This window comes from Drosophila innubila, assembly GCF_004354385.1.
Source record: "Drosophila innubila isolate TH190305 chromosome 2R unlocalized genomic scaffold, UK_Dinn_1.0 1_C_2R, whole genome shotgun sequence".
In the NCBI taxonomy this organism is placed as follows: Eukaryota; Metazoa; Arthropoda; class Insecta; order Diptera; family Drosophilidae; genus Drosophila; species Drosophila innubila.
This window is the reverse complement of record NW_022995374.1, coordinates 1,873,907-1,899,909: the sequence shown is the minus strand read 5'-3', so window position 1 is coordinate 1,899,909 and position 26,003 is coordinate 1,873,907. Positions and strand designations below refer to the sequence as shown.

General features: G+C 34.3%; 2 protein-coding genes across 2 annotated transcripts in view; one reads left to right on the top strand and one right to left on the bottom strand.

Annotated features, from left to right (window-relative positions):
• LOC117784707 (zwei Ig domain protein zig-8) overlaps positions 1-26,003 on the bottom strand; it is an 83,230-nt gene that overhangs the window by 22,025 nt on the left and 35,202 nt on the right. Inside the window, exon 2 of the mRNA XM_034622515.1 lies at positions 10,252-10,418. Within this exon, the coding sequence (XP_034478406.1) occupies positions 10,252-10,418 (167 nt within the window). The remainder of the gene's footprint in view (positions 1-10,251; positions 10,419-26,003) is intronic.
• LOC117784705 lies at positions 4,103-8,126 on the top strand. The gene is made up of 6 exons (XM_034622514.1): positions 4,103-4,276; positions 4,334-4,904; positions 5,920-6,054; positions 6,999-7,218; positions 7,421-7,482; positions 7,564-8,126. The coding sequence occupies exons 1-6, from the start codon at positions 4,258-4,260 to the stop codon at positions 7,943-7,945; spliced, it is 1,389 nt and encodes a 462-aa protein (XP_034478405.1). The 5' UTR covers positions 4,103-4,257; the 3' UTR covers positions 7,946-8,126.

Sequence of the window (26,003 nt, the reverse complement as noted above, 5' to 3'; positions counted from 1 at the left end):
TCTAAGTAACTACTCCATTGTATAACATAAAATGTTATGCAGAAAGAAGTTAACAAAAATTTTAAAAAATATAATGAATAATGGTGTTTGAAAAAAAAAATAAATTGAAGCACTTACAGTTTGGTTAAATAATGAACATTTTAAATTATTATATTTGCAAATATTTAAAAATTAAAAATAAAAATGTTTACTGCTTTCATCAAAATAAAAATATTTTTAATAATAAAACAAAAGTTTTATCTAGAAAATTTTTAAAAAAAATCTTGTTTATAAATTTTAATATTATTATATTATAATATTATTAAATTTTAATATTGGATATTTCCAAGCTCAAAAATTATATTTTTGTGGATTTCTTACTGACCGAAATTTTTAATTTTTTGCATCTATAAGTGACTTTAATTAGCTTCAACACTTCAATAAATTGACTGTAAATATAATTCTTATGAAACTTTCTCTCCCTAGGGTAAATGTAGTTTATAAATCTGACTCATTTTTGAAGCTTTAGATTAAACAGTAATCGATATTTGAAGTACACAATTAACCTGTTTTATTTATAGCTAAAAGTGCAAGCTAAAACTTAATTTACTTTTCTAACTTTCTTTCCAGCTCTCTTCTTCTGGATAATTGTAGTAAAGCACTCAAATAATGACCATTTCATTACATTGTATTTCATTTCATTTCATTACATTACATTTAGTTTTGTAGTGTGTGGAAAGTTCATTAGTTTTTTGGGCTGTGGCAATTTGTAAATAGGAAAACAACAAGCGCACACTTCGGCACATTTTCATGGCTTTTACAATTTTAATGAAATTTTCACACCATTTCCGGCTAACGTACAATGGGTGTGTTTGCCACGTACAAGGGGAAAACACCAAGGAGAAAACCATGGCAACTCTGTGGCAGGCACTGCAACTGTTTTGTGTGGCAAGTTCCCAAGTAACTCGAAGCAGCTTCAACCAAACTTGGGGCAAAGTCTAAAGTCTCTGCCTTGGTTAGAGACGCAGAAAATGCGTCAGCAAAGTTTTTAATGTATTTTCGCCAAGTTTGTACACACATACAGGAAACTCGCACACATTGAAACTTCCTTCATTTGCTACAAAATGACAAAAACAAAAAAGCAAAAAACAAAAAAGCAAAAAACAAAAAAACAGTCGAAAAAACTGCCCAAAGTTTTCGGTTGAAGGAAACCAACACAAAGTGTTAAATAATATAAAACTATGCTTGTGGTATTTATTTAAACCTAAAGGACATTACGAAAATTATACCCCCCCGGCAGAAAGTTGCCATCGCTGACACACTGGGGATCTACTTGCAACCTGTGGCAAGCTCTTGTGGCAAATCCCCAAGCTACGCGAATTGAACTCAACTGCTGTCCAAATCTAAGCATGCTTTTAAATACATATATATATATGCTTATGTTCAGGTAAACTCCACAAGAGTGTTCGTAAAGTTGCCTCAAATGGATTCCAAACAAAGTTTATCAACTTTTCACTTTTGCTCCTTTTGATTTTGCCTGCAAAATTAAATATTAACGAATTTTCTGCGGTTTTTGAGAGGTGAACAGAGAAACATACGCATATTAAGTGTGCAAATAAATAGTTTAAGCTTATTTACTCAACACTTTTATGAAGAACAACATGGCTTACAGACAGAACATTTCCTGGCATTGTTCTTTCTATTAAAAAAGGAGATTTTCAAAGCTTTTAATTTTAGTTTTTTTGTGAGAGCTCCCAGAACTTATTTTAATCGCAGAAAACTTAATTTTATGCTTATCCTTATTTTAATTATATCCTTTAATATATAATTAGCATCCAAGCTGTTTTTTAAGTGTAACGATTTTGGCAAAATTTTATAAACATTTGAATTTATTAAATGTAATGAAAAATTAAGAACTGTCATGTTTAAAATACGGTTTTAAGAGTTAAAATAAATTTAAAAAAGACGTACGAAAACTTTTAATTTTGAGATAAAAATCCAATCTGATTTAATCTAAAATCTTTGGACATTTTATTAAATAAAAAAAAATATACCAGAAATTTTTAAAATACAATGTTTATTTACCTGGGTGAGAATATCATAACTTGTTCATTTTATTTAAAAATATATACAAAAAAAAAAAAAAAGCAGTGTTAAATAATAATAATTTTGTGTAGTGCAACTTTGAAAATTCTCCTTTCATACAATAAAGTTGCATTGAAATTGTACATGAAATAAAGCGATAGAAAAACGTGAAAAGTTTAATTAAAAAAGGTTCCATTATTTTTTTCACCTGCGTTGACATTTCTAAACAACATTTCTCTTCATAATGGGAAACTCGCCTTTACAGCTAGGACTTTCCTTTGCTTTTCAACCACTCAGTGGTTCAGTCAACCTTAAAAGCATTTATTTGTTTATAGAGCTAAACAATATTTAAATATTGACTGTAAAAAAAGGCACGATTTTAACCCAATTATCAGACAATAAGCAAATGAAGACCTCAACTTCAACTTCAAGTTCCACTCTGAGCAGAACTTTCAACTCTTTCGCTTTTAACTTTCGACTTGGCAGCTTTTGAGCTGCGTTGTAAACAAAGTTGTTAACTGATTTTGGGACAACGCGTCAGAAACAACGGCCATGACATTAAAAAGGGTTCACCGACTAAACTTTGCTTCTTTTGATATACACATAAAATCCTTGCATCACTTTTTTTTTTTTGGTATTTTAGAGTTTTTTTTTTTTTGGTTATTCTGGTGTTATATTTTTGTTGTTATTGTTGCTATAACATGACCAAATTGCGGGTGTTCATGTTGTTATGAGAAAACGTTGGGAACATTGTCTGGCTTTGGGCCACGGCGCAATAAATCAACGCAGAGAACGGACAATCCTGTGAAGTCAAGTTGAACAAGCGGATTCAAACAGCTTCCGGCGCCCAAAAAACCAAAAACAAAAACATAAAAACAACTCAACGTTCTAAAAAAAAAAAAGAAGAAATTATATATGTAGAGAAGAGGGAGCAGCAGTTGGTATGGTAATGGACGCACAGACAAGCAGATACCCTTCCTCTCTACCCTGTCTCTTGAAGAGTTGGAGCCTAACAAACTAAGGGCGCGAGCATAAATTACCCCCAAAGAGCAGACTCGACAGACTTTTCGAGTGCAATAGCCTTGGTTAAAGTGCGTGGGAATAAGGTAAGGAGAGGGGACAAAGTAGGGGAGAGAGCGACGACAAAGTTATTTGCCGTAACTGTTACACTTTCAATTTGAGTTGATGAGGAAAGAGGAGACAAGGGAGACAGAGACGGAGACAGAGAAGTTGCTGTGGGTGACAGCGCGCGGTTCCAGTCTGTCAATTACAATTAATGTTTGCCCTTTTTTGTTCTTACCCGCCCAACAAAAACTTTGCTACACAGCGAAAAAATCGGGGATGCCGGGAGTTAATTCTAAACGGTATCAAAAGTTCAGTCATAGCGAAATCAAACAATTAATAAATTTCTATTGTTATATATTTGTAGAAAAGAAATAAATTCTAAGCTCCAAATAATTTTATAGCTAACCAAAATACACTTACTTTTTAAATGTTTATCACATAAGTAAATTAAAAAAAAAAATACTGGAATACACTTGTGGAATTTTTTTGTTCTAGTATTTTTAATAATTATAAAAAATTTTGGTAGCTAATTTTTGTTTAATTATACTTGGTGCTATTTATCTTTTTTACATATAATTTCTTAATTTTAATTGTTTCATTTTTTTATGTGTATGTGATTATACAAATTATTGTATATGTAAAAATTGAAAACTAATTATTATTTTAAAATTATTTCTATCTGATCAAAGACTCAGAGATTCTTTTTATAACCTGTTCACATAAAAAATGGGCAAAAGGGTATATGGTGTTTTATTATTTAGAAATAAAGATATAATAAATAAATGCATTTCTTAGGATAATACTTCACAAATACTTTTTAGTTTTCAAATTATATTTAAAAATACATAACCTCTACAGCTCCTGAATATATCTGGAATATACACTTGAATAAAATACAAAGCTAAAAAAAATATAAATTCTAAACATGCATATAAGATCACTTTTTTTTTTGCTGTGTATCTATTGAACAGAGCAGTCGCTGACTAAGTTGGCTAAAATCACATAAACTCACATAATTACTGATCTGACTATTTTACAAGAGAAATGTGTTAAAATTTTTGGTTTATTTGTTGTACCATAAGAACATTGACATTTGACATTGTTTGTGTTGCACAGAATCAAAAGACGATGGAGAGCGAGAGATTTGGTTAGTTGAAGTATTGCTCTTATCTTTTATTTTCTGTCTCTTATCAACTGCTATCAGATGCTGCAGGCGGCAATCTGCAACAGAGTTCATTGAAGCCGGACACGACGTTGCAGCTGGACATTGATGATTGCAACAACAGCAACCAGAACAATTTGGATGATACACCGCCCGCCATGATCATTGTGGAGACTTGCATTAATTCGATAACCGATAGTCATGTTGTGTCCACCACTAAGCAAACAGAGAGAGACATTTGCTCGACAATGGAGCAACCTGCTGATCAGGCTAGTTGTTCCATCACACTGGGACTAAAGCCCAATGTACAGTTCAATCTCTTGCCACAGAATGTTGCAGTTAGCAGTGCGGAACAGCTGCTACTGTCCAGCACGGAGGCAGCTCTGGCGGCAGCCAACATTTCCTGTGCCACCGACATCTTTGACTGCCACTTGGATCCGCCAATTGCCAAGTTGCGACGCTGCGTCGATGGCGCCACGCAGTGCAACAACCTCAATCTCAATCTGAATCTCAGCCTGAATGTGGAGTGCGAGGCATCCCAGTCGAGTGACTCGATGCCATCGATTGGTTCCCTCGTCTGTCGCATCTGCCACAACGCGGATAATCCCGAACAGTGAGTGCGAAACTTAAACTACACCATCAACTACAATTAGCCAACAGTTTAAAGCACTCTTCGACTTGTTTATACCTTGCAACTTTAATCAACTGCTCTCAATTATTGCTGCTCAAATTTAATCAAATATTTTCAAGTTGTTATTTAGCTCTTAAAATGTTATTTCTAATCTTTAATCATATTGGTTTCCGTAGAGTTTGAAATAATTCTCAAAAAATTATTAAATATAATTGATATCAGGAATATAGCCTAATATCTTTAATATATTTGATTTTTACAGAGAAAAAGTGCTTGTTTAATATTTTTATAATTAAATGTTCATGTATATATATTTTTTTTTTTTTGACATACCCCTAATATCTTTAATATATTTGATTTTTACTGAGAAAAACTGCTTTTTTAATATTTTTATAATTAAATGTTCATGTATATATATATATTTTTTGACATACCCCTAATGTCTTTAATATATTTGATTTTTACTGAGAAAAAGTGCTTTTTTAATATTTTTATAATTAAATGTTCATGTATATATTCTTTTTTTTGACATACTCCTAATATCTTTAATATATTTGATTTTTACTGAGAAAAAGTGCTTGTTTAATATTTTTATAATTAAATGTTTTTTTTTTATATACCCTTTGGCTTGCGGTTTTGCAGGGTATAACAAATGACATTACAATTTGTGCGTGCAGCCGCAAAATGCGCAAAATTAATTGCGTGGCATTTTAATAAAATTAGCGTAATGCCATTTGTTAAAATGAGCAGAAATGTATTTATTATATATATAGATTTAACTATACTTTATGTATAGATTAATTTATGTTATTTATAAAAATTAACATGCAATTGTGACATGAAGAGGAGACATCATGTTTGCTTTTAATACATTTTCTGCTTCCTGTTTCCTGTTTCTGTCTGCTGTTTACTCTTCTGTCCGCACATTTAATCCTCGCTTTTAATGTTGATGTTGCCATTGTTTGTTTTGTTGTTGTTATTGTTGTTGTGCTTACAGGCTGGTGTCGCCGTGTTTGTGCAAAGGATCCTTGACATATGTGCACGTGCATTGCCTGGAGCGTTGGATTAGCACCTCGCGTTGCACGATCTGTGAACTGTGCCAGTTTCATTACAACACGGAGCAGACGTTGCGGTAAGTGGCAGCTGCAATGGCTAAAAACCCAACCTAACGGCTAACCAAGTGGCAACTCGTCAGTTGACAGCCGCCCTTCATCTTCATCAGCCTGGATTGCACTTTGAGCCCAGGTGCAAGGTGCAAGGTGCGAATTGTGAGCTTCGAGTTGCAAGTTCTGTGGTGACAAGAGTCACACGTTGCACAGTGGTACACAACTCATATATATTTTTTTTTTGGCAGAGATTCTATATACATATTTTATTTTTCTGTATATTTTAATGTCAATTAAAGTCAGGCTTTAGAAAAAAATTGAGATTAATTTATTTAACTTAAAAAAAATCTAATTATAATATTATTAATTAGATAAAATTGTATACATTTTTTAATTTATTACAGAATGAAAATATTAAAAAAAAATTCCCGAGAAGGCCGAAAAAAACACGCTGAAATAATTTAGTCAGCTGATTGAAGAAAATTTTGAAGAAAATAAATTTTAATTAAGCATCTAAAACAACTGTTTAAAATATTCCGGAAAGATGTGAGAAATAGATTTTTTAAAAATGTAGTTTTAATTTCCATTAGTTATTAGTAGTAGAATAATTTAACTGGAATATATTAATATTTTGTTTTCAATTCAATTTTATTTTGCTGTTTTTTTTCTTTTTTTTTGTCACTGATCAAAGTGTGATTTCTGTGATTTTTTTTAACTGTGGTTGCTTTTACAACAGTAACAGCGTGAATATCTTTTTTTTTTAGTCTTTTATTGCATCATTTTAATAAAAATTATTATTGTCAGGAAATAGTTTATAATACTTTTATGAATTTCAGCCAAATATGTAGAGTGTCGTACCACTGTGCGCTGTCAGAAGTTTTAATCAGTGAAGTCTGCAGCTAACTGACAAACTGGTTGCTTACTCTAATTGCTATTTACTGTAGTTGTTGTTACTTTGTACATCCCCTAGTTACACGTGCCTGCAATCATTGCGCTTGTGGTATTCCCGAGCAATGAGTCGTCGGGCATTGCAGGAGGATTGCCAGATGTTCTCGCTGCTGACACTGGTGGCATTTGGCATTATTGGCACATTGCTGGTGGGCATTCAATACTATGCACTTCACACGCAATCCTGGGGACTGAGCAAACTCTGGACCAAATCCTGGATGCTGTTCTTCCTGTTGATGACGGTGCGTATGAGCAATGTTTGAACATCTGTTTGTCTCTTTATACTCTTTCGGTGGGCATTTTAAAGATGTGTAACAGATTCCATAAATTACTATATATAATTCTGTGTTTTCTGACTGCCTGACCTAGGAGATTGAAATTTGGGCACAATATAGCTGAGACAAAATTTTTGTTTTATTGATTAATTTTCTTAACTATCCATAGATTACAGTCTATTTTGCCAATGTCTACATGTTGATCAAGTCACAGTTGACTCCCTGGTATCGGTAAGCAGCCCTATCTTATGTTTAAGCTTTCTCAAGTCTCTCTTAAAATTCTCTATCTCTGTCTCTATCCCCATTCTTCAGCTGGTGGCAATCGGCGCGCGATATTAAACTGATATTGGAGAATCGTCGACCTTTTCCGAATCCCAACCGTGTACAGCCACAGATCTTGGACACGACCTCGACGACAGCCTCCATGTTCACTCATCATGATCAGCTGGAGGTGCCAAGGCGTTCTCCGCAGCCAACTTATGTGACGCCCTCCTCCAGTGCCACCTCATTGCCACGAGATGTGGCACAACCAGAGCTTGCGACCAGCCAAAAGCTGAACGTGTCCAAAAGCACTGAGTTGGGCATTCAGCTGGCCCTGCTGGGTAATAATTCTAATAGCAATCCCAAGAGCAACGATTGCAATGACGGCAATGTTGAGGAGCAAAAGAGAGAGGAGAAGGACAGTGGCAACTGAGAAAGAGACAGAAGACAATGCCCAATGGACTGGACAGTTTTGTAATTAAGACTCAAGGGCAAGGCTCTTTCGCTCTTTTCAATGTTGTTCTCTATTCCAAGTGTCCTTTGTTTAATATTGTTTTCCCCCAATGCTTTTAATGAACTTGCTCCCAGTAAAAAAAAGAAAGAATATATATATATACGAGTATAAGAATGAACTTGTCTTAAATGAGTGAAACTTTTAGTTGTCGGTGCGTGTCTGCACTTGTGTTGTGCTTCCTCACAGCAACTTCCGTTTCCGTTGAGCTCAGGCTCGTGCAAATTAAAGCTGATAACGTTGAGAGACTCGAATCGAGTCGAGTCGAGTTGAGTCCAGGAGAAGCTGCCACGTCAAATGGCAGTCACGTGATTGATGGCTCATAAATTAGTCATTTCGCCTTAGCTAAGCTCCCTTCTTCCTGCCACTTCCTCTTCCTGATGCACACACACACTAACACACACACACACATGGAGAGAGCGTAGCTTGTCGCCTGTCTTGTTAGTCGTGCATTCCCCGTTTGTGGCACATTTTTCGGCCCCCGTAATCAAGCAGTAATTTGGCATAAGCCACCCACTGCTCTCTTCCTCTTGATCCAAACAGGCACTGTGGGACTTTTGATCGTTTTTGCTCGAATTACATTTTAATTTAAAATATTTATATCATGACTATCACTTTTTATTTCATCGATCACAAGCAGTTTATTGAATTTTTGAATTCTTTTGGTCAATTTAGCCTGACCTAATTCAAATTATAATCTTTGAATATTGCTAATACTAGATAATTTATTGATAACTATAAATTTTCTATTTTTTTTTTGCTTAATTTAACTTTGATTATTTCAAATTTATAATTTTCAGCTATTAAGTTTTACTGATATTTATTATTTTATTGACATCCAATAAATTTTGGAATTCTTTATGCTTTTATAAATTTATGTCGGATTAATTTGTATTTAACATTTTTTTAAATGCTGATATTTACTATTATATTATAACTGACATAATATATTTGCTAAATTTTAATTATTTCTCTTTAAATTCTTATGTTCTAAGACTCCAGCAGGCCCGGAAATAAATATTTCTGTCAAACTTCATATAAAAAAAAATAATTTGTCAGGAATTTACAAAAATTTTTTTTTATATTCTCGAATTTTTAAAATTTTTTGAAGTGAAGTTTGACAAGAATTTTAATTTCTGGGCCTGCTGGATTCAGGTCTTTAAAGAGAATTTTTTTTTAGTTTGATAAAATGACAAGCTTGAACCACTGTGCAGAGAAGGTATTTAATATCGGCAAGAGTAACGAGCGCTTCTCCTCAATCTCCTCTTCCTGTTGGCATCTATTTGCAATTCCTCTGCTGCGTGGGCTGCTGATGTTGACATATTACCAGCCACGCCCCCCACCGCCTCCGCCTACGCCTACTAAACTGGACAGTTTCGAGTCCCTAGTGCCGCGTGGCGAGTGTCGAATATCGAGTGTCGAGTGCTGTGCATATTTTGTGAAGGGTTAACAACACGACGACCTTCAATCATGCTGCTCCTCTTCATCTTCTTCTTCTCGCTCTTGCTCTGGCTTTTGACCATGGTTAGATGGTTAGGCAATCACTGCGCGACCATGTCAGCCCAAATGATTGAACGTTTACCAGCCTAAATCCCACGAAAATCCCGTGTTCCATTTTCATATTAACGTGTGTGTATATGTGTGTGTGTGTGTGTGTGTGTGTGTGTGTGTGTGTGTGTGACTGTGTTTGGACTATAGACTAGCTCAAATTGAATAAAAAGACTTTTAGCAGATTCATTTTGCATTCAACAGCAAATTATATATCCTATAATTTTGGTTGAACTTATAGAATCAGCACAGTTTTTAGATAGAATTGTCTATATATTAATGCCAAATAATTCTTCTAGCTTAAATCAAAGAAAAATAATTCATTTATTTTTGTTTTCATATTGGACTATAGACTAGCTCAAATTGAATGAAAATACTTTTATCAGATTCATTTTGCATTCAACAGCAAATTATATATCCTATAATTTTGGTTGAACTTATAGAATCAGCACAGTTTTTAGATAGAATTGTCTATATATTAATTCCAAATAATTCTTCTAGCTTAAATCAAAGAAAAATAGTTCATTTATTTTTGTTTTCATATCATATTTATAATCATATCAGTCCATCAGAGTAAAATCCAATTTTATTCTCTTCGAATGCAACATTTAAGAAATACTTTTTTTTTTGATAATTATAATAGGGGACTTATAGATATTATGGTTATCAAATCTACTTACATCCTTATCCCCCAATCTCTCCACGCGGCAATGAAGAAATCCCGTTTGGCCAACAGTAACGGTCAAGTTTCTCGGCACATCAAAGTCGAAATAGGGCAACAGATTTGAGGGTGAAATCGTAGTTGTTGTTGTTGTTGGTGGCGTTGGCGCTATCGCCGCATTAAAGCCTGCAAAGAGAGAGAGAGAGAAAGAGAGAGCGTGAGTGACGGAGACAGCGAGTGTGTGAAATTGCTATAGAATAAATTTGCGGCACATAAAAAACTTGTGCCAAATGGAAATTTATTTTCATTTCCATTGTTCTGTAAAAGGCTCACAATATGCGTGTGTGTGTGTGTTTGTGTATGTGTATGGATATGCTTTGTTGCCTCGCTAAAACTGAAAAGTAATAAAATTCTCATAAAAATTCAGCAGAAAAACACAAAAATCTTCAACAAACAATTATATTCCCTTTTTCTGTTTTTCTCTTTTTTTTCAGTTTGTTTGCTCCACTCGAATTTTTGAATATGCTCCTTTCTGCTTCAGTTGGGCTTCAATTCAATTGGGGCTCAGTTCAGTTTGCATACGCTTTACAAAACGCTCTGTATACATATGTTAAACCGGAACTCTTCAGCTTCAGCCACATGCGCAATATTAACAACATATTGAAAATTCAAATTTATTTATCCTTTTTGCAATGTTTACTGATTGCTAAGCAAACTTTGTGCTCAGCTTTATCAGCTATACGTGGTATTTAACTGGAAACGTAAAAAGGTCGAAATAATTAAATTTTTTAAGTTTATAATATTTGAATGCAGAAACAATTTGGGTGCCAAATCATGAATATATTGACATTCCGCATGAAAATCGGTTGAGTTTTGACAAAGTTATGAGAGATCAAAGTTTTTGAAAAACTGTTAAGGGGTTGGTATGGAAAATTGGATGATATTTGACTTATAGTCGAAAAATATGAAATTATTTATGTGTATAAAATTTGAATGCAGAACTAATTTGGGGACCAAATCATGGAGAAAATGGTAATCCGCTTGAAAATCGGATGAGTTTTGGCAAAGTTATGAGAGATCAAAGTTTTTGAAAAAATGTTAAGGGGTTGGTATGGAAAATTGGATGATATTTGACTTATAATCGAAAAATATGAAATTTTTTTAGTGTATAATATTTGAATGCAGAACTAATTTGGGGACAAAATCATGATCAAAATGGTATTCCGCTTGAAAATCGGTTGAGTTTTGGCCAAGTTATGAGAGATCAAAGTTTTTGAAATAAACATCACAGTATCTAGTATTTTAAATATACACTACCGTAAAGTTTTAACATATTTTGGAGGTCTATTGCTCCTTTTGGTGGCCATTTTTTGGGATTGATGTGGCATTAACAAAAAGACCGCAATATGAATCGCAATTTAATTGAAAATTAATATGGCTGCCCAAGGAGAAGAGGAGACAAAGACTTAAATGTTATCGGAACAGTTGGCAACTTATATAATGCGGAATCAAATTCAAAGTTGACTTGGCTTCTTAATAATGTACAAAGTTTGAGCAGAGCCAACAAAAGTCGGCCAAAAAAGAACACGGAATTAGATAAGCGTGTTAAGCAGGACGGCAAAGGAATCTTGACAAAAATAAGTTCATCAATACTAACAGAGACGGAGAAAGAGATGGAGATTGAGACAAAGACAGCTAGAGAAAGTAGAAAGTTGTGCAGATCAAAGCGGTATAGAAATCAGCGTACATCGCATGCAACGAACTGGAAGAGCAATAATTGAATGGGGCAGCATTAAGAAGCAAGGGGAAAGGGGCACAAGCAGTTTATCGAACTTTGAACTGGATTGCGTGACAAGTTGGTAGCAAGGCAGTAGAAATGTACAACGCTTTCCCAAAAAGTATGCTACGACTTTTTCCCCCAAAAGCTGCTGTTGCACATTTCCTTTTCCGCACGCGCCCAAGAAACAAAAAAAAAAAAAACAAATAGAGCACGCAACGAAATCGACAAAAAAGTTTTGAGCTCAGCACGCGCAAAAGGCAGAGGAATCAAAGTAAGACAGATACAGTCGAGTTGCTCGACTTTAAGATGCCCAGTACACACAACTTTGCAGCTCTGAGATTTTGACAGTAAAATACAATAATATAAAAAAAATACTAAAATAAAACTATTTAAAAATATATTAAAAAACCATGCAGGATTGTTTGAATCGCAGCTGAAGAACTTAACCATAATAGCACATATAATACGAAAATATTTGTGTTAAGTTAACAGTTTTTTAAAAACCCTCTGTATCAAAAGTGTTTCAAAGAATTAAACCAACCAAAATAAAGTTTTTAATTAATGATACAATTTATCGAATAAAAGAAAATGCAATAGGAATTCAAAATTTATGATTGATCCCAGTGTTATCTTTTTTGAACCATTAATATCGTACCTCTACCCCGATTATATTCTTTGTTTGTTAGCCGATCAATCTGAAATTTGTAGTATAGATTCGCTAAATAACTAAATAATCGTGTGTCAAATTTCCGGATTGTAGCTAAATAATTGCTCTTCTTAGTACATTTATTTTCAACAATTTTTGTTATTCCAACTCTTATAGCAACTGACATTATCATAAACCCATAAGTCCTTGCATCCTTTTCGGGTACTGGGCCAAAAAGCAAGAGCCAAAGCAAAGCATACGCAAAACTTTTGGCACATGCGTACGCCGCAGGGGAGGTGGCGGGGGAAAGGAGGTGGCAGGATGCAAGCAGCGGGCCGGCAGACAGCTTGTGGCATGGGGCAAGTCCAAAATGGTGTGACGAGGTCGGGCATGACAAATTTTACGATTTACTGCGAAAATTCGAACACAAAGTTAAATTTAATGTGCGCCCGCAACATTTCAGTACGTGCCACATTCGATGTGGCAACGACTCTGAATCTGCCGCAAACTCAGACTCTGACTCTGGCTCTAACTCTGGCTGTGGCAATATGCAAAGTATCCAAAAAGTCTAGATAATTTCAAAAAAAAAAAAAAAAAGGAAAAAGCAAAAATAACAGAACAGAACAGAACAGCACAAAAAAAGAGAAAAGCCATTTCCAGCTCAAGACTGCAAATATTTTCCTGCACAAGGAAAATTCGAACTGCGCGTAAAGCAGAAAACTGAAAACTGAATTTGCATATTTAATTTGCTGTTTGATATCTTAAGAAACAAAGTACACTGAACAAGACGAAAGATAACTTTGCTCCTTATTTGAGTATATCTATAAGATTAATGTAGCTATCGCTATTTTTTGGTTAAGAGAAAGGAGAGAGAGTATTTATTGCAGATTAAATAAAAATGGTAAGGTACGAATGAAAAATTCTTGTCATATGTTAAGAAATAAAATATATTTCGTAGGATCGCAACTGCTGAATTAAGAGGAGGAACAAATGAAAGGATAAGGCAACTAATTTATATCTTTAAAAATTATTCGGTGGTAAGGAACAAATCTTGCTTTATTTATTTTTCTATTTTTTTGTATTTTTAATACAAATATTTATGGTTCTGACAAACGGTCGTTTTATCAGTGTACCTCTTAATAGATTTAATTAATATAAACTCAATTTACATTTTTAAAACTTTAAAAAAGGGTTTTATACGAGCTCTAATTAAGAATGTCGTTTAGAAATAAAATAGAGAACTGATTTATTCTGTTTTTTTAACGGAATGAAGAAATGGCTATTCATTTCAAGTATGCAATTGTTGTATTTATTTGCAGGTTAAACTATTGAAACTATTTTAATTATTTATTAATACATTTTTTTACATATTTGATATTGACCCGAAATAATTAAATCGTTCGTATTAAATATAGAAATATATTTTTATTTATCTGGAAAGAAATGATTTAAGAAAGAATATCAGCTTAAGAACTCGTACTTAATGAGAACGATAGGAAAATTTATAAACTAACCTAATATATTGATAAAAGTTGTATTAAATAAAGAAAACATAATTGAGTTGCCACTATAGTTAGCAGAATAACTGTTTTAGAAATAATACAAAACAAATTTTAAAAAATAAATAATTTTTGGCAGATTTTTTGCACATTATATCTCAAAATGGATCTAGTTCTAATGACATTTGAAATGCAATGGCAGCTGCCTCAAAAAATTAAAAGCACACATAAGCATTAACTGGAGAGAGATAGAGAGAGTGAGGGAGTGAGTGAGACAGAGAGAGAGAGAGAGAAAGAGAGATAGGGTAAACAGCAACTGGCTGAAAACTCGACTTCAGAATAATGCCAAAAAAAGGTGACCTAGAGCAGGCAAATGGCCAAACAAAATTAGCTTTGAAATCTTGCATGTATGTGTGGTGTGTGCTGTTGTTGTGTTTGTGTGTGTTGCTGTTGTGTGGTGTGGCGAGGCGTGGAATTTGTGTGAAAATGTGCGTGGAAAATTCGTGGGACGGCAACGTCGACAGCGACATCGACGTCAGCGTCGCAGTCAACGTCGCAGTCAGCGTCGGATAAATACGTGCCATGTTCGACTGAAGCTGAAGCTGAACTTAATTTATTGTTTATCAGCGGGCATGAAATTTATGACCAGAGTGCCAAGATTTTCATGCAAAACAAATCTGTCTGCGTGTGTGGGTGTGGGTGTGTGTGTGTGTGAGTGTGTGTGTGTGAGTGTGTGTGCTGGCGCTAATTTTAAGTTTATGCATGGAAAATTTGCTGCGTGCTCATGTTTGAGCAAATTAACGATGCGGCTGCCGGAAAAACGAGGCACAACTTGTCGCTGTTGTTTTTCCAGCCACTTTGCTATCGATCAGGCAACACACACACACACACACACACACACACACGCACACACAACTGAACAACAACAAGAACAGCTGGTGTTGTCAGATTTTTGGCTTTGGTTTTCGCTGCGTTTAATCAAAAATGCTGAACAGCAAAAGGCAATGCCTACAAATTGACATGATGCATGGCCAATGCTCAAAACAAATTCTAACTCAAACCGAATCCCAATTCCAGTTTATGCGGGCAGCGGCTTTTCACCAAATTAGCAAATGTGGTGGAAAATTATCCAACGAGTTTACATAACGCACGCAATTTATGAACGTCACCAAATGTTTTATCATTTCTGAGACATTTTAGACTTATTTATTTTTTATTGTCAAAAATTAGAGCCACCTTTAAATTTAATTTATACACCACTTCAGTTTGAAAATATTTGGGTTAGTTTCCATTATTGACAAGAACACATCTTAAATTTAATAATTAAAATATGTAAGTATAAAGCTTTATACATACTATTTAAATATTTACTTATACACAATTGAATCGCAGTTTATGAACTTTGAATTATTATTATAATTATAAAATTTACCAAGCTGAAATAAATTTAAATAAATCCAAATAATTTTTTTTTCTAAGTGTAGTAGCTTTTCCTCTCTTTTGCCTCCCTTTTCCATTCTGATATGGTCACATTAATTGAGCGTTAAATGCATTGCACAGCGCTTTGTTTATGCAAATCGAGGACAAACATTTGCGGGCTGCAAACAAACGGCATGATTACTAATACGCACTGTGTGACATGAGTAAACTATCAGCCAGATATCACGTATGGCAAACAGACAACACACAACACACAACAGACAACAGACAACAGACAGTGGCGTCACATAAAGGAAAGAAGGAAGGGAATCAACTGAAGTTGAGGGTGTCAATAAGTACATAAGCCTTGCCTTGAAAACACTTTTGTATTGTCATCAATCAGTTGGCTAAACACACTCAAAAATCAATCACATTTCGCCCTCCCCTTTGTATACTACGTCCCCCTGTGTAAACTACACCTTATTGCTGCTGTCAAATTTTTTGCATACTTTTTTGCTGTCGTGAATACAAGATTTTTATTTGTATTTTTTTTTTCAATTCAAAAATATTTTTTTTTTAATTGTAGAAAATATTTTATATGAAACTACTTAAAAAATATTAAATATTAACATATTGCTAAGAAAAATCAAACTTAAATCAAGTATTTTGTACTTTGTTTTAAAAAAAATCAGGTTAAATTACTTTTGACACCGCTTTTAATTGATATTATTTCCGAATATTTTTTGCTGTAGCTATAGATGTCATTTGCAGGGTATAGGCTAGTGGATCAGCTTGTTATCTGTGCAGCTCTAGTCAATGATAATCGGAAGGTCCAATTGAGATTTCTTCGCTCGCTCTCGCCGTTTATGCCGCAGTTAAGACGTGGATTTTTCATGATCCCAGCACTTAAGGTTAAGTTGCGACTGACAACACACATTGACGCATTGAGTGGCAACGTTGGTTGCACTTGCACTCGATACGTTGTTGACTTGCCACAAAATTGTCTAGACAGCAACGAAAGAGAGAGAGAGACAGAGAGAGAGAGAGAGAGAGAGAGAGAGATGGAGTTGCTGCCACTCAAGTGCCGTAGCATGCAGCTCTTTTAAATATGTTCAACTATCGATTATGTTGCCAAAGTGTTTCCGCTTGCACATTCTAAGGTGGCAAGTGCAGTGTGGAAAGAGCGAGAAGGGGAGGGGAAAATGCTGAGGCAGCTTACACAGTGACTGGCAGCAGAGATTTGCCCTCAGCTTGAGTTGCAATAAATATTTGCAATGTTAAATGCAGTTTATCTTGAATCAACTTACAGAAACAGGCTTCGAAATCGACTTCAGACTAAGATGGAGTTTTCCTTTGATTTACTGTTAACTTTCCAGCAATTTTTTTTTGCTTTGCTTTCTGTATACGTTCTTAAACAGAACTTTCTTATACTATACGCAGAATTTAAAAACTCCAGCTCATTAAATAAACAAAAGTAAATAAATTGTTGGTAGAAATAAACAACATCAAACTAAGCTACAATTAAGTACGAAAACTATGCTCATATTTTTATTAAATTAAATGTTATTAATATTTATCTAATAATATTTTTAGTATTATTTGATTTTTTTTATTATTTTAGTGCAGTAAATCTGTATTCTTCATTTAAAAAATTCTAAATTCCAATAGCCTAAGCTAATAATTTTTGTAAAGGGTATTTCCAGGTCTATACACTTTGCTATTGCCTTGCGTGATAAATAATTACCTTATGCTAATGACTCAATTAAAGTTCCCATACCATGACATATTCTCCAATTTTATTGCTTGCAATTAAGCTCTGTGGAACGAGCGTTAGAGAGAGAAGGGAAGAGTGAAAGAAAAAGAGCGAGAAAAGTAAGAGGGAAAACATAGATGCGACACAGATTTACAATGCGATTATGTAAGCACTTACTCGAACTCCGTTTGCCAAAAATGAAAAACTTTTTAGCTTTTCATGCAACTTTTGGAGGGCGAATTACTTATTGTTGCTAAATGGCGCTGAGCTGCATTAAATTTTCAGTAAATGTGCATTAGTGTCAGCTAGAGACAGAGAGAGAGAGAGAGAGAGAGAGGGAGAGAGCCTGAGTAGAAGAGAGAGAGAACGGGATAGAAGTATGCTTGTGTTTTGTTCTGCAAGCCAAAGTTGTGGCTCTTCTTTATTCATTCGATAAGTTCAAGTGCGTACAAAGCAACACACACACACACACGCACACACACACACATGTGTGTTTGCCTGTGCGACGCATGTACAACTTTTTTTAGATGTGTCGCCATTTTTATAGCATATCCAAAGACACAAAGTCTAAGTCCGAGCCCAAAACTGTAACTGAAACTAAAGTTTAAGCAAATACTCGTACACTGATCAAATAAATACTAAAAATTTATTTATTATCTAATTAACAAAAACTGTTTATTTAAAAAAAAATTTGTCGTAGCTATAAATTTTTTAAAATAGAGAAAGCATCACAATTAAGTAAATAGTTTTAAATTTTTAATATTTTTTTGTATTTTGTTGGAGTTAAAAATTTATTAATACTTTATGTATTATTTTTGCTATAAATAAAAAATATACTTTTGTATTTCTTGAATTACTATAATTTTTTTTCTTAAGGCTGTGATATTTTAAATATAATATAATATAATTTGAATATTATATTATAGCTTATTTTAATTTTATTATGTAACATGTTAAATGTATTTTACCAACTTAACATTTTAATAAGATTATACTGAGTTTTGATTTAGTTTGTTTAATATTAATATTTGTTATGTAATAAATTCTTTTCTTTTAATAAATTTTAATAAAAATATTTATTTAGGCACTTTTTAGCAGTGTAGTTGCCATTGAGCTAATGTTATTAGTGTCGCGCTCGGAATTTATTACAATATTTTTGAAGAGGGAGAAGAGGAAGCAGAAGGCGCTTCTAGGAGTCGATTCTCGTATGAATGCTTAACGCACTTATATAAGTTGGTCATGAGTCAGATTTTAGGCTGATGTTTTAGCTGAATCACATGAATAAGAAAAACACTGACATGTTGACACTGTTGAGGTCTGATGCGAGCATGAGAATCATTGCGAAATGATGTCGCGACGTTGTCGCATTTCAATGAGCATAAAAAAAGCGGAGAAAAATCAGTAGAAGAAGAGGCAGAAGAGGCAGTTGAGTTAAATCTCAGTCTCCGACTGACAGTCGCACAATATACGAGGCGTATGTGGCACATATTTTGCGACTGCTGCCACATTTGCATTCGCATCACATGTCAACGATTGTGTGGGCTTACGGGGCGTATGAAAATAATAAAAAAAAGAAGCCAGCCAGAAGAGAAGATGCCAAAAAGCGGAAACGAAATCAGATAAACGCTTGCTGAATGGCGCCCATGGCGATGATAAAGATGGCGACAACTGACGGATATGGCTCGTAAATTCTTGTCAAGAGATCGTTTAATGTTAATCCAGAAATCATCTTCAATTCGCTGCCAGCTGCCACTAAATGTGCCGCATAGTTGCCGCCAAATATTTCAATATTTAAGCAGATTAACAATGACAACACTCACTTCTCCTTTGCTGCCACTTTCTCCCACATTCCATGCTGATTTCTCCTGCTTCAGGTCCACATGTATTTTCAATAATAAATACCCAAAGGTGATATTTAACGTCACTGTGCAATAAATTTGTTGTGCCACGCGTCGAGTCTGTTGACAATGCCACACTCACACACACACACACACACACACACATACCTACACACACACACAGTCACTTATACAATGGTTAAGAGAATTGCTGGCGTTTGCAGCTTCAACTGGAATTTGAAAAGGCATTTTTTCCTGCTGAGAGCAGCATTTACTCGACCCAAAAGTAGACGGTGAGTACACAGCACTCGAGTGCTTGATTTAGTCTGTGTAAATGTGTTTAAGTGTGTGTATCTTAAATGATTTGACACACAAAAGAACTTTACTTAAATACAGACACTAAAATCAAAGTTCGACAATCCGCTTTTGCAGTTTACATTGAACCATTTTGCAATTTTACTCGACCTTAAGCACTCGCAAAATAAAAATAAAAATAAATATTTTTGTGTGTATTGTGAATTAAAAATTTTATTTAAACTCGTACTCACTTGTTTTGGTGTTCTTTTGAATATATAACTGCATTCTATTAAGCATTGCATGTATAAGTTAATAGTTTTAAAAAAATGAATAGTTCTGCTCAGGATAAATTTATAAATTGACTTTTTTTTCTATTCAATTAAATTTAATTCTTAGTTTTTTTTTTATAGTTTTTAGTCTTTTAAGCAAAGAGTGCAATGTTTTTGTTTTAAAGATAATAAAGACCCCATTTTTTATTTAAAAATAAAATGTCGAAAATGTAATATATAAATTTCTATTCAAAGAAAATATATTTATAATATATTTTTAATTTTTATTACAAAAGAATGATTTTTTTTAAATGTATTTTATAAAAGATTATAACAATATATTTTTAAATAGGAATATACGTCCCTGTTAGAAATTTTATATATAATAGCTGAAAATTTAATCATAACTAATTAATAACATATAATTTTTTTATATAATTTTAATTTTTGTTTCACTTGAAAGTTATAATATAAATAAAAGTAACTTTTGTAGCTTTTATAAGTATTTCGAATAGCAATTTTAATTTCAAATTAGAACTCGCACTTTTGGTTAACCAATTCCGCACTTCTAATGCACTTATTAATCTATAATTGCACTCAATTGTTTGACGTCGCACACACATTGCGTATACGTCATGTATGCCAGCTGACAATTAGTTGTAACAGATTGCAGACATTTGCCAGCTTGCACATAGATATTTATCAAATTACCAACTCTATTTCGATTGACCCCATTTTAGCGATACTTTTCTCTCGTTCTCTTTCTCTTTCTTCTCTTCCAGACGCATTTGGGCGCGACAATTAATTTACGGCGTAGACGTTTGCCAGGCCATAAATTATGCCCGGAATACGTTCAAGCGTGTTTTGCGAGGCCATAATAATTGAACCACATGCCGTATGCATAACCAGAGCGAGAGAGAAGATAGAGAGAGAGAGAGAGAGAGAGAGAGAGAGAGACAGCACACGAGAGTTGCTACTGCAATGGGTGAATTAAAATTCCAAGGGAAAATGGGGAATCCTCTTAGATTGTACGTGTTGCAGTTACTTTTGACAGTTTTAAATTCAAGCCAATTTATTTGATTTTCAAACAACATAAATTTATATAATTTATTAACAAACGAAGGGGAAAAACTTGTGTGTTTATCGAGTTGCAGTTGAAACTTTTCATGCAGCCCTCGGGTTGTGTTTGTGCGTTGTTTCTGACAGCGCAATCAATGTAGTTGCGGTTGATAATGAATGTTACACTACACTGAGAAAAATACTGCGCAAAAAACAGTTTGTAAGACTAAAAAAAAAGATGAAAAGCAATTTTAAAATATTTATAGCGTTTTTATAATATTCTAAATATATTTTTTATATTAATAACTATTATTTATAGAGTAAACATTTTTTTGCTCAGTGCAAGCACACTCGACTTGAACTGGACAGACCAATTTTGGCTGCAGCGTGATGCCATCAAAGTGTTTGATAGCCACAACAAGGACTCTCTGCCTTGCCACACACACTCACACACACTCACACACACACCCGCTGCACCGCAGAGTCTATTGTTGTTTGAGGCATGTGGCATGCTACCTTGCGGCTAATTATACGCTAATTGAATTTTCAGGCTTTGCACAAGTGGCAATCAGGTGCAGCAATTTCTGGTCCTAAATCTTGGACAACTAGAGGAGTAATATTCCTGATTTCAACTTGAGACTACACTAAATGATTTATTCAGAATAAAAAACTTATTCTCTATTGCTATAATTTATTGTTTTATAAATATCAACTGTCAGAGAATAAAAAACCTATTCCCTATTACTATAATTTATTTTATTTATAAATATAAACTGTCAGAGTAAACTTGTATCATTTAAATTCATATTAAAAATTCTAAATTTATAAATTAAATTTTTATTTTTATTTAAACAACTTACTTGTATAAATTATGATATAATAAATATTTCTTTCCAAGCAATTTTTATTTTAAAAACTTTAAGAGTTTACTTGCTTGCTTTAAGCAAATGCTCTTCATTGATTTTGTCCTTTGTTGCTTAACTTTTAACTGAACAAGTAGCTTGTGTTTTGCCTTGAAATAGCGGCGACAAAATCAAAGAGCAGAAAGGCCAAAAGAGAGTGAAATAAAAGAAATGATATGCACAAAGGACAATGGACAAGTTTGTCAAAAGTCGATATGTTTTACAGTGTATTGTATTTTATTTTTAGGGAGGGAACGGAAAAATGTGCAAACTGCTGGGGCGTACCCTTTGTATAGAGTTGGTTTGGGTTGTGACATTGTGTAGTTGTAGTTGTTGTTGTTGTATTTGTTGTTGTATTTGTATTGTTTCCGACATTTGGCATTGTTCGAGTCGCTGGCAACAAACACTTTTCTAAACGAAGCGGCTCAAATTGCCAAACAGACATTGAACTTTGGCAACACACACACACACACACACACAGCCAGAGAAACAAAGGCGAATTGTTGGGTCACATTTACAGTTACTTACTTACACTCACACAGTCACACTTATGTGTGACAAGGCAAAAGTTAAAGCAAGCGACATTGAAGCAAAACAAAAACTGCTGCAGACTTTTGGGCGTCGCTTTTATAGCTCGCTTTGCCAGCTACTCGTACAGTGGCTCCCTTTTGTAACCCTGTATCCAAAAAGATGCAGAGTATATTGGTGCTGTGGCAAAGTCTTTCTGTTCATACTAACATCTATGTGTATCTCAGATATTTAGAGCAACTAAATATGTTGACAACACTTTTATGTTATAATTTAAGACTCAAAACTTGACACATAGAATAAGTGGATTCTTTTTAGAATTAAATTATATTTCATAATATTTTTATTTTAATGAAAACAATTAAAACTTGAATTCTTATTCTATAATCAGCACGATCACTGCTGTAAATAATTTAAAATTATTTATTAAATTATTTCTGTGCTTTTTATGAGTATTTTGTACAGAAAATTTAATTTAAATTGATTCTTAGAAATTTCATGTCGGTAAATAAACAAAGAATTTAGTCCAACAGCAAACATTTGTCAATCATACATATTTATGTAACATTTTCAAAATACATTGAATATGTTATACATTTTTTTTTTAATACGAGTACTGAGCATCTTACAGTCGAGCTTGCTTGGCTGCAGTTTTCCTATTTGTTTGTAGTCCCAGTTCCTCGAGTTGTTGTATTTGTTGTTGTTGTTATTGTTTTCATGATTATGTGCCTCATTTCGAACGTTTTTGCACACAGCTCTGATTTAATTTAACAAAACGCCACCAACTTCTTTTTTGGGGTTTGTCTCTCGGTCATTGGCCATCGACCATTCTCTTTTGGCCAAGTTGGTCAATTCCTTGTGCGATTGTGTGACGCCAGTGTCTGCTATCTGTCGCACTGTCATAATTCAGCAGATTTTATTAGTCTTCGCCTCGAGTTGACTGGATAAGTCCTGGATTCTTATTACATCCAGGAACAGACGCCTTTGCCTTTTATAACTAATATTATGAAAGCTAGAAGACGCGACATCAAGTCGCACACACACACACACAACATACAACAAATTAGGTTAGGCAACAATGCGTATGAGTGATTTTTATAGCATTTTTATTTTTGTGCTGAGATTTAAGCACATTGTATTGCCAACTGCCTGCATTCATTGCCATGAACCTAAGCCACGTCTAGACGCCTTGACTGGGCCAACAACTGAAAGCCATGATGTTGGCCAGTCCACGCTCATTAGCCGCCATTTATAAGGCTCTAAGGCAGCCACAGCTTGTCGCAACTTTTTAAGCACATTAACGCATCGAAAACTTGGACAAACAATTGTGGCAAATGTAAAATCAAGAAAAACTCTGAAAAATAAAAAAATCGTGGGATAAATCATGTGCGCCTTGCAGGCCAAAGTAAAAAAATTGCAATAAATGCAGCAGCAGCAAAAGCTCATTTAAAATGCAGAGCAGAGAGCAGAGGAAGTGGAGAAGAAGAGCAGAGAATGAGGAGAGAAGAGAGGGAGCAGAGAAGTCAGCTAAGAACTCGAGCAATGCAAATGCGCAGCGAAACTTTTTGGTTTGCTTTAATCAGTGCGTAAAAAATTATGCAACTGACTCTGTGAGCAGGGAAAAGAGAGAGGAGGAGAATGAGAGATAAAAGAGAGGCAGTTACTTGACTTTTGTATACCCGTTAGTTATTGAGGGAGAAGGATCTTGGAGAGTATAGAGCTAGAGCTATAAAATTTGACACATTTTCACTAACTGCATAAAACTACAAAGCTTCTGCTGTTTTTAAAGTAGAACTCTTTCATTACGATCAGACTAAGATCGGATAAATATAAAGCTAGTTCTGGCTGTTTAAAGTTTAAAAAGCAAGCGCCTGAAGGTATGCAGTAGTATTCATACCGTAGCAGTTCAATATTGAGTTACGGGTATTTAATAGTCGGGAACTCGACTAACATGTGCTTACTTGTTTTCTTCCGTCTTTCTTTTTTTTCGCATATTTTTCTTCTGTTGCTGTTCGCTGACTTAATGTCAAGCTGAAGTTTGCGCCTTAAACTGGATTTTGTTAATGCTGCAACTTCAGCTGCAGCTGCAACTGCAACTGCCGCATGCCACAGACATATGCAAAGTGTGGAGGGGGGCAGAAACTGACAAAAGACATGACAATGGCAACCGCAATAGAATTTTCTCTTCTCTTCCCTCTCCCCTCTCTCCCTCTCTCTCTCTCTCTCGCTCTTCTCTCTTTATCGAGTTGTGGGCACGTAAAAGCACCTCAAGTTTATCCGCTTACAATGCTGCGTGTTGTGCTCTACATATGTATGAGTGTGTGTGTGAATGAGTTTACGCCTGCACAACATATGCGTGACAGCTAGCATGAAAGAGAGAGAGAGAGAGGAGAGAGGGAGAGGGGAGAGAGGGGAGAGAGGGGAGAGAGGGGAGAGAGAGAGGGAAACATGCAACTGCAAGTCGAGTGACTGTGAATTGACTTTGACTGCGAGTTCGAGTGCAAAATAACAACAGCAATGTGAAAATGAAAATGAAAACTCAATCATGGTTGAACAACTCTATTTTCCGCTAAAAAACACAATCCTCTTCTCTCTCTTTCTCTCTCTCTCATTCGCTGTGTTGCGCTTTTTTCTGGGCCCTCTTCTTGTCATTACATTTTTATTAAGCACGCAATTTTCGCGTATTTGCTGCCCTCAAAAGTATCCTATAAAATGTATGCAATGCCCCATATAACAGAGTATTTAATTAAGCGTGTGTGTGTGTTTTTGTGTATGTGTGTTTATGTGTGTGTGTGTGTGTGTGTATGTGTGTAACTGAGGCTGAAGGTGTGGCTTTTCAATAAGTACATATAATCGAAAAATATGCAAGAAGGCAATACAACTGTATTTTTTTTATACCCTGCAAAGGGCCAAGCGCTCAATAAAGAAGGGTATTCCAATTGTATATTTCAATATTTTTTTCAACTGTTATTTTGTAACATTAATTGAAAAAAATTTGAATAATAAAATGTAATACTTTTTTTAGCAATATAACAAATCAAAATTTTAAAACTAACTTACAACATTTTTATAAAAATTGAAAAACACAACCAAAGAAACTTTTTAAGCAACACAGAATACTAATAAAGTTTAATGGCTCAATTTATGACTGTGTATTTACATTTAAATTTATGCAAATAAAATTTTAAGTACTGGGTATCTCTTAGTCGTTCACTTGCAATATCAAACTGTTTTATTTTTAATGGTTTATTATTATTTTGGTATTTGCAGTGGGAAATAAAGAAAGAAACTGAAATGAAACTGAATGTGAGATTGAAACTTTAAGCGCATAACAAACAACTAAATTAAGGCCAAAAGCAAATGCCACGCCTACTGCCACAAGGTGCGCCTTGCTTGCGAAATTATGATGAATGGCACAGGGCATTTATTGAAATTTCTTGGCCCCATTGTTGTTGTTGTTGTTGTTGCTTCGTTAAATGAAATAAATTGCAGAGAAAATGAGATTAACGAATTTTGGCAGCGCTTTCTTTGCTTTTTATGCTTATGAATTTGATTGCTTGTTGCTGCGTAGAGTGTGAGAGAAAAAGAAAAAGAGAGAGAGGAGAGAGAAGAGAGGCATCAACATTTTTAATGCTTATATTCCGGTCATAATTTTACTTTTAATGACAGCATCAAGCACTTGCAACTTAAATGAAATTGATTTGACTCTCAGACGGCTCTATTTCTCTCTGTTCTCCTTTTTTTATATTTTGTATGGCTCTCTCACTCTGGCTTACTGCTG

Excerpts from the sequence above, each read along its gene's own strand:
- LOC117784705 (XM_034622514.1), top strand. Across the intron at positions 4,905-5,919 it reads AACGCGGATAATCCCGAACA|GCTGGTGTCGCCGTGTTTGT; the intron begins GTGAGTGCGAAA and ends TTGTGCTTACAG. Across the intron at positions 6,055-6,998 it reads AACACGGAGCAGACGTTGCG|TTACACGTGCCTGCAATCAT; the intron begins GTAAGTGGCAGC and ends TACATCCCCTAG.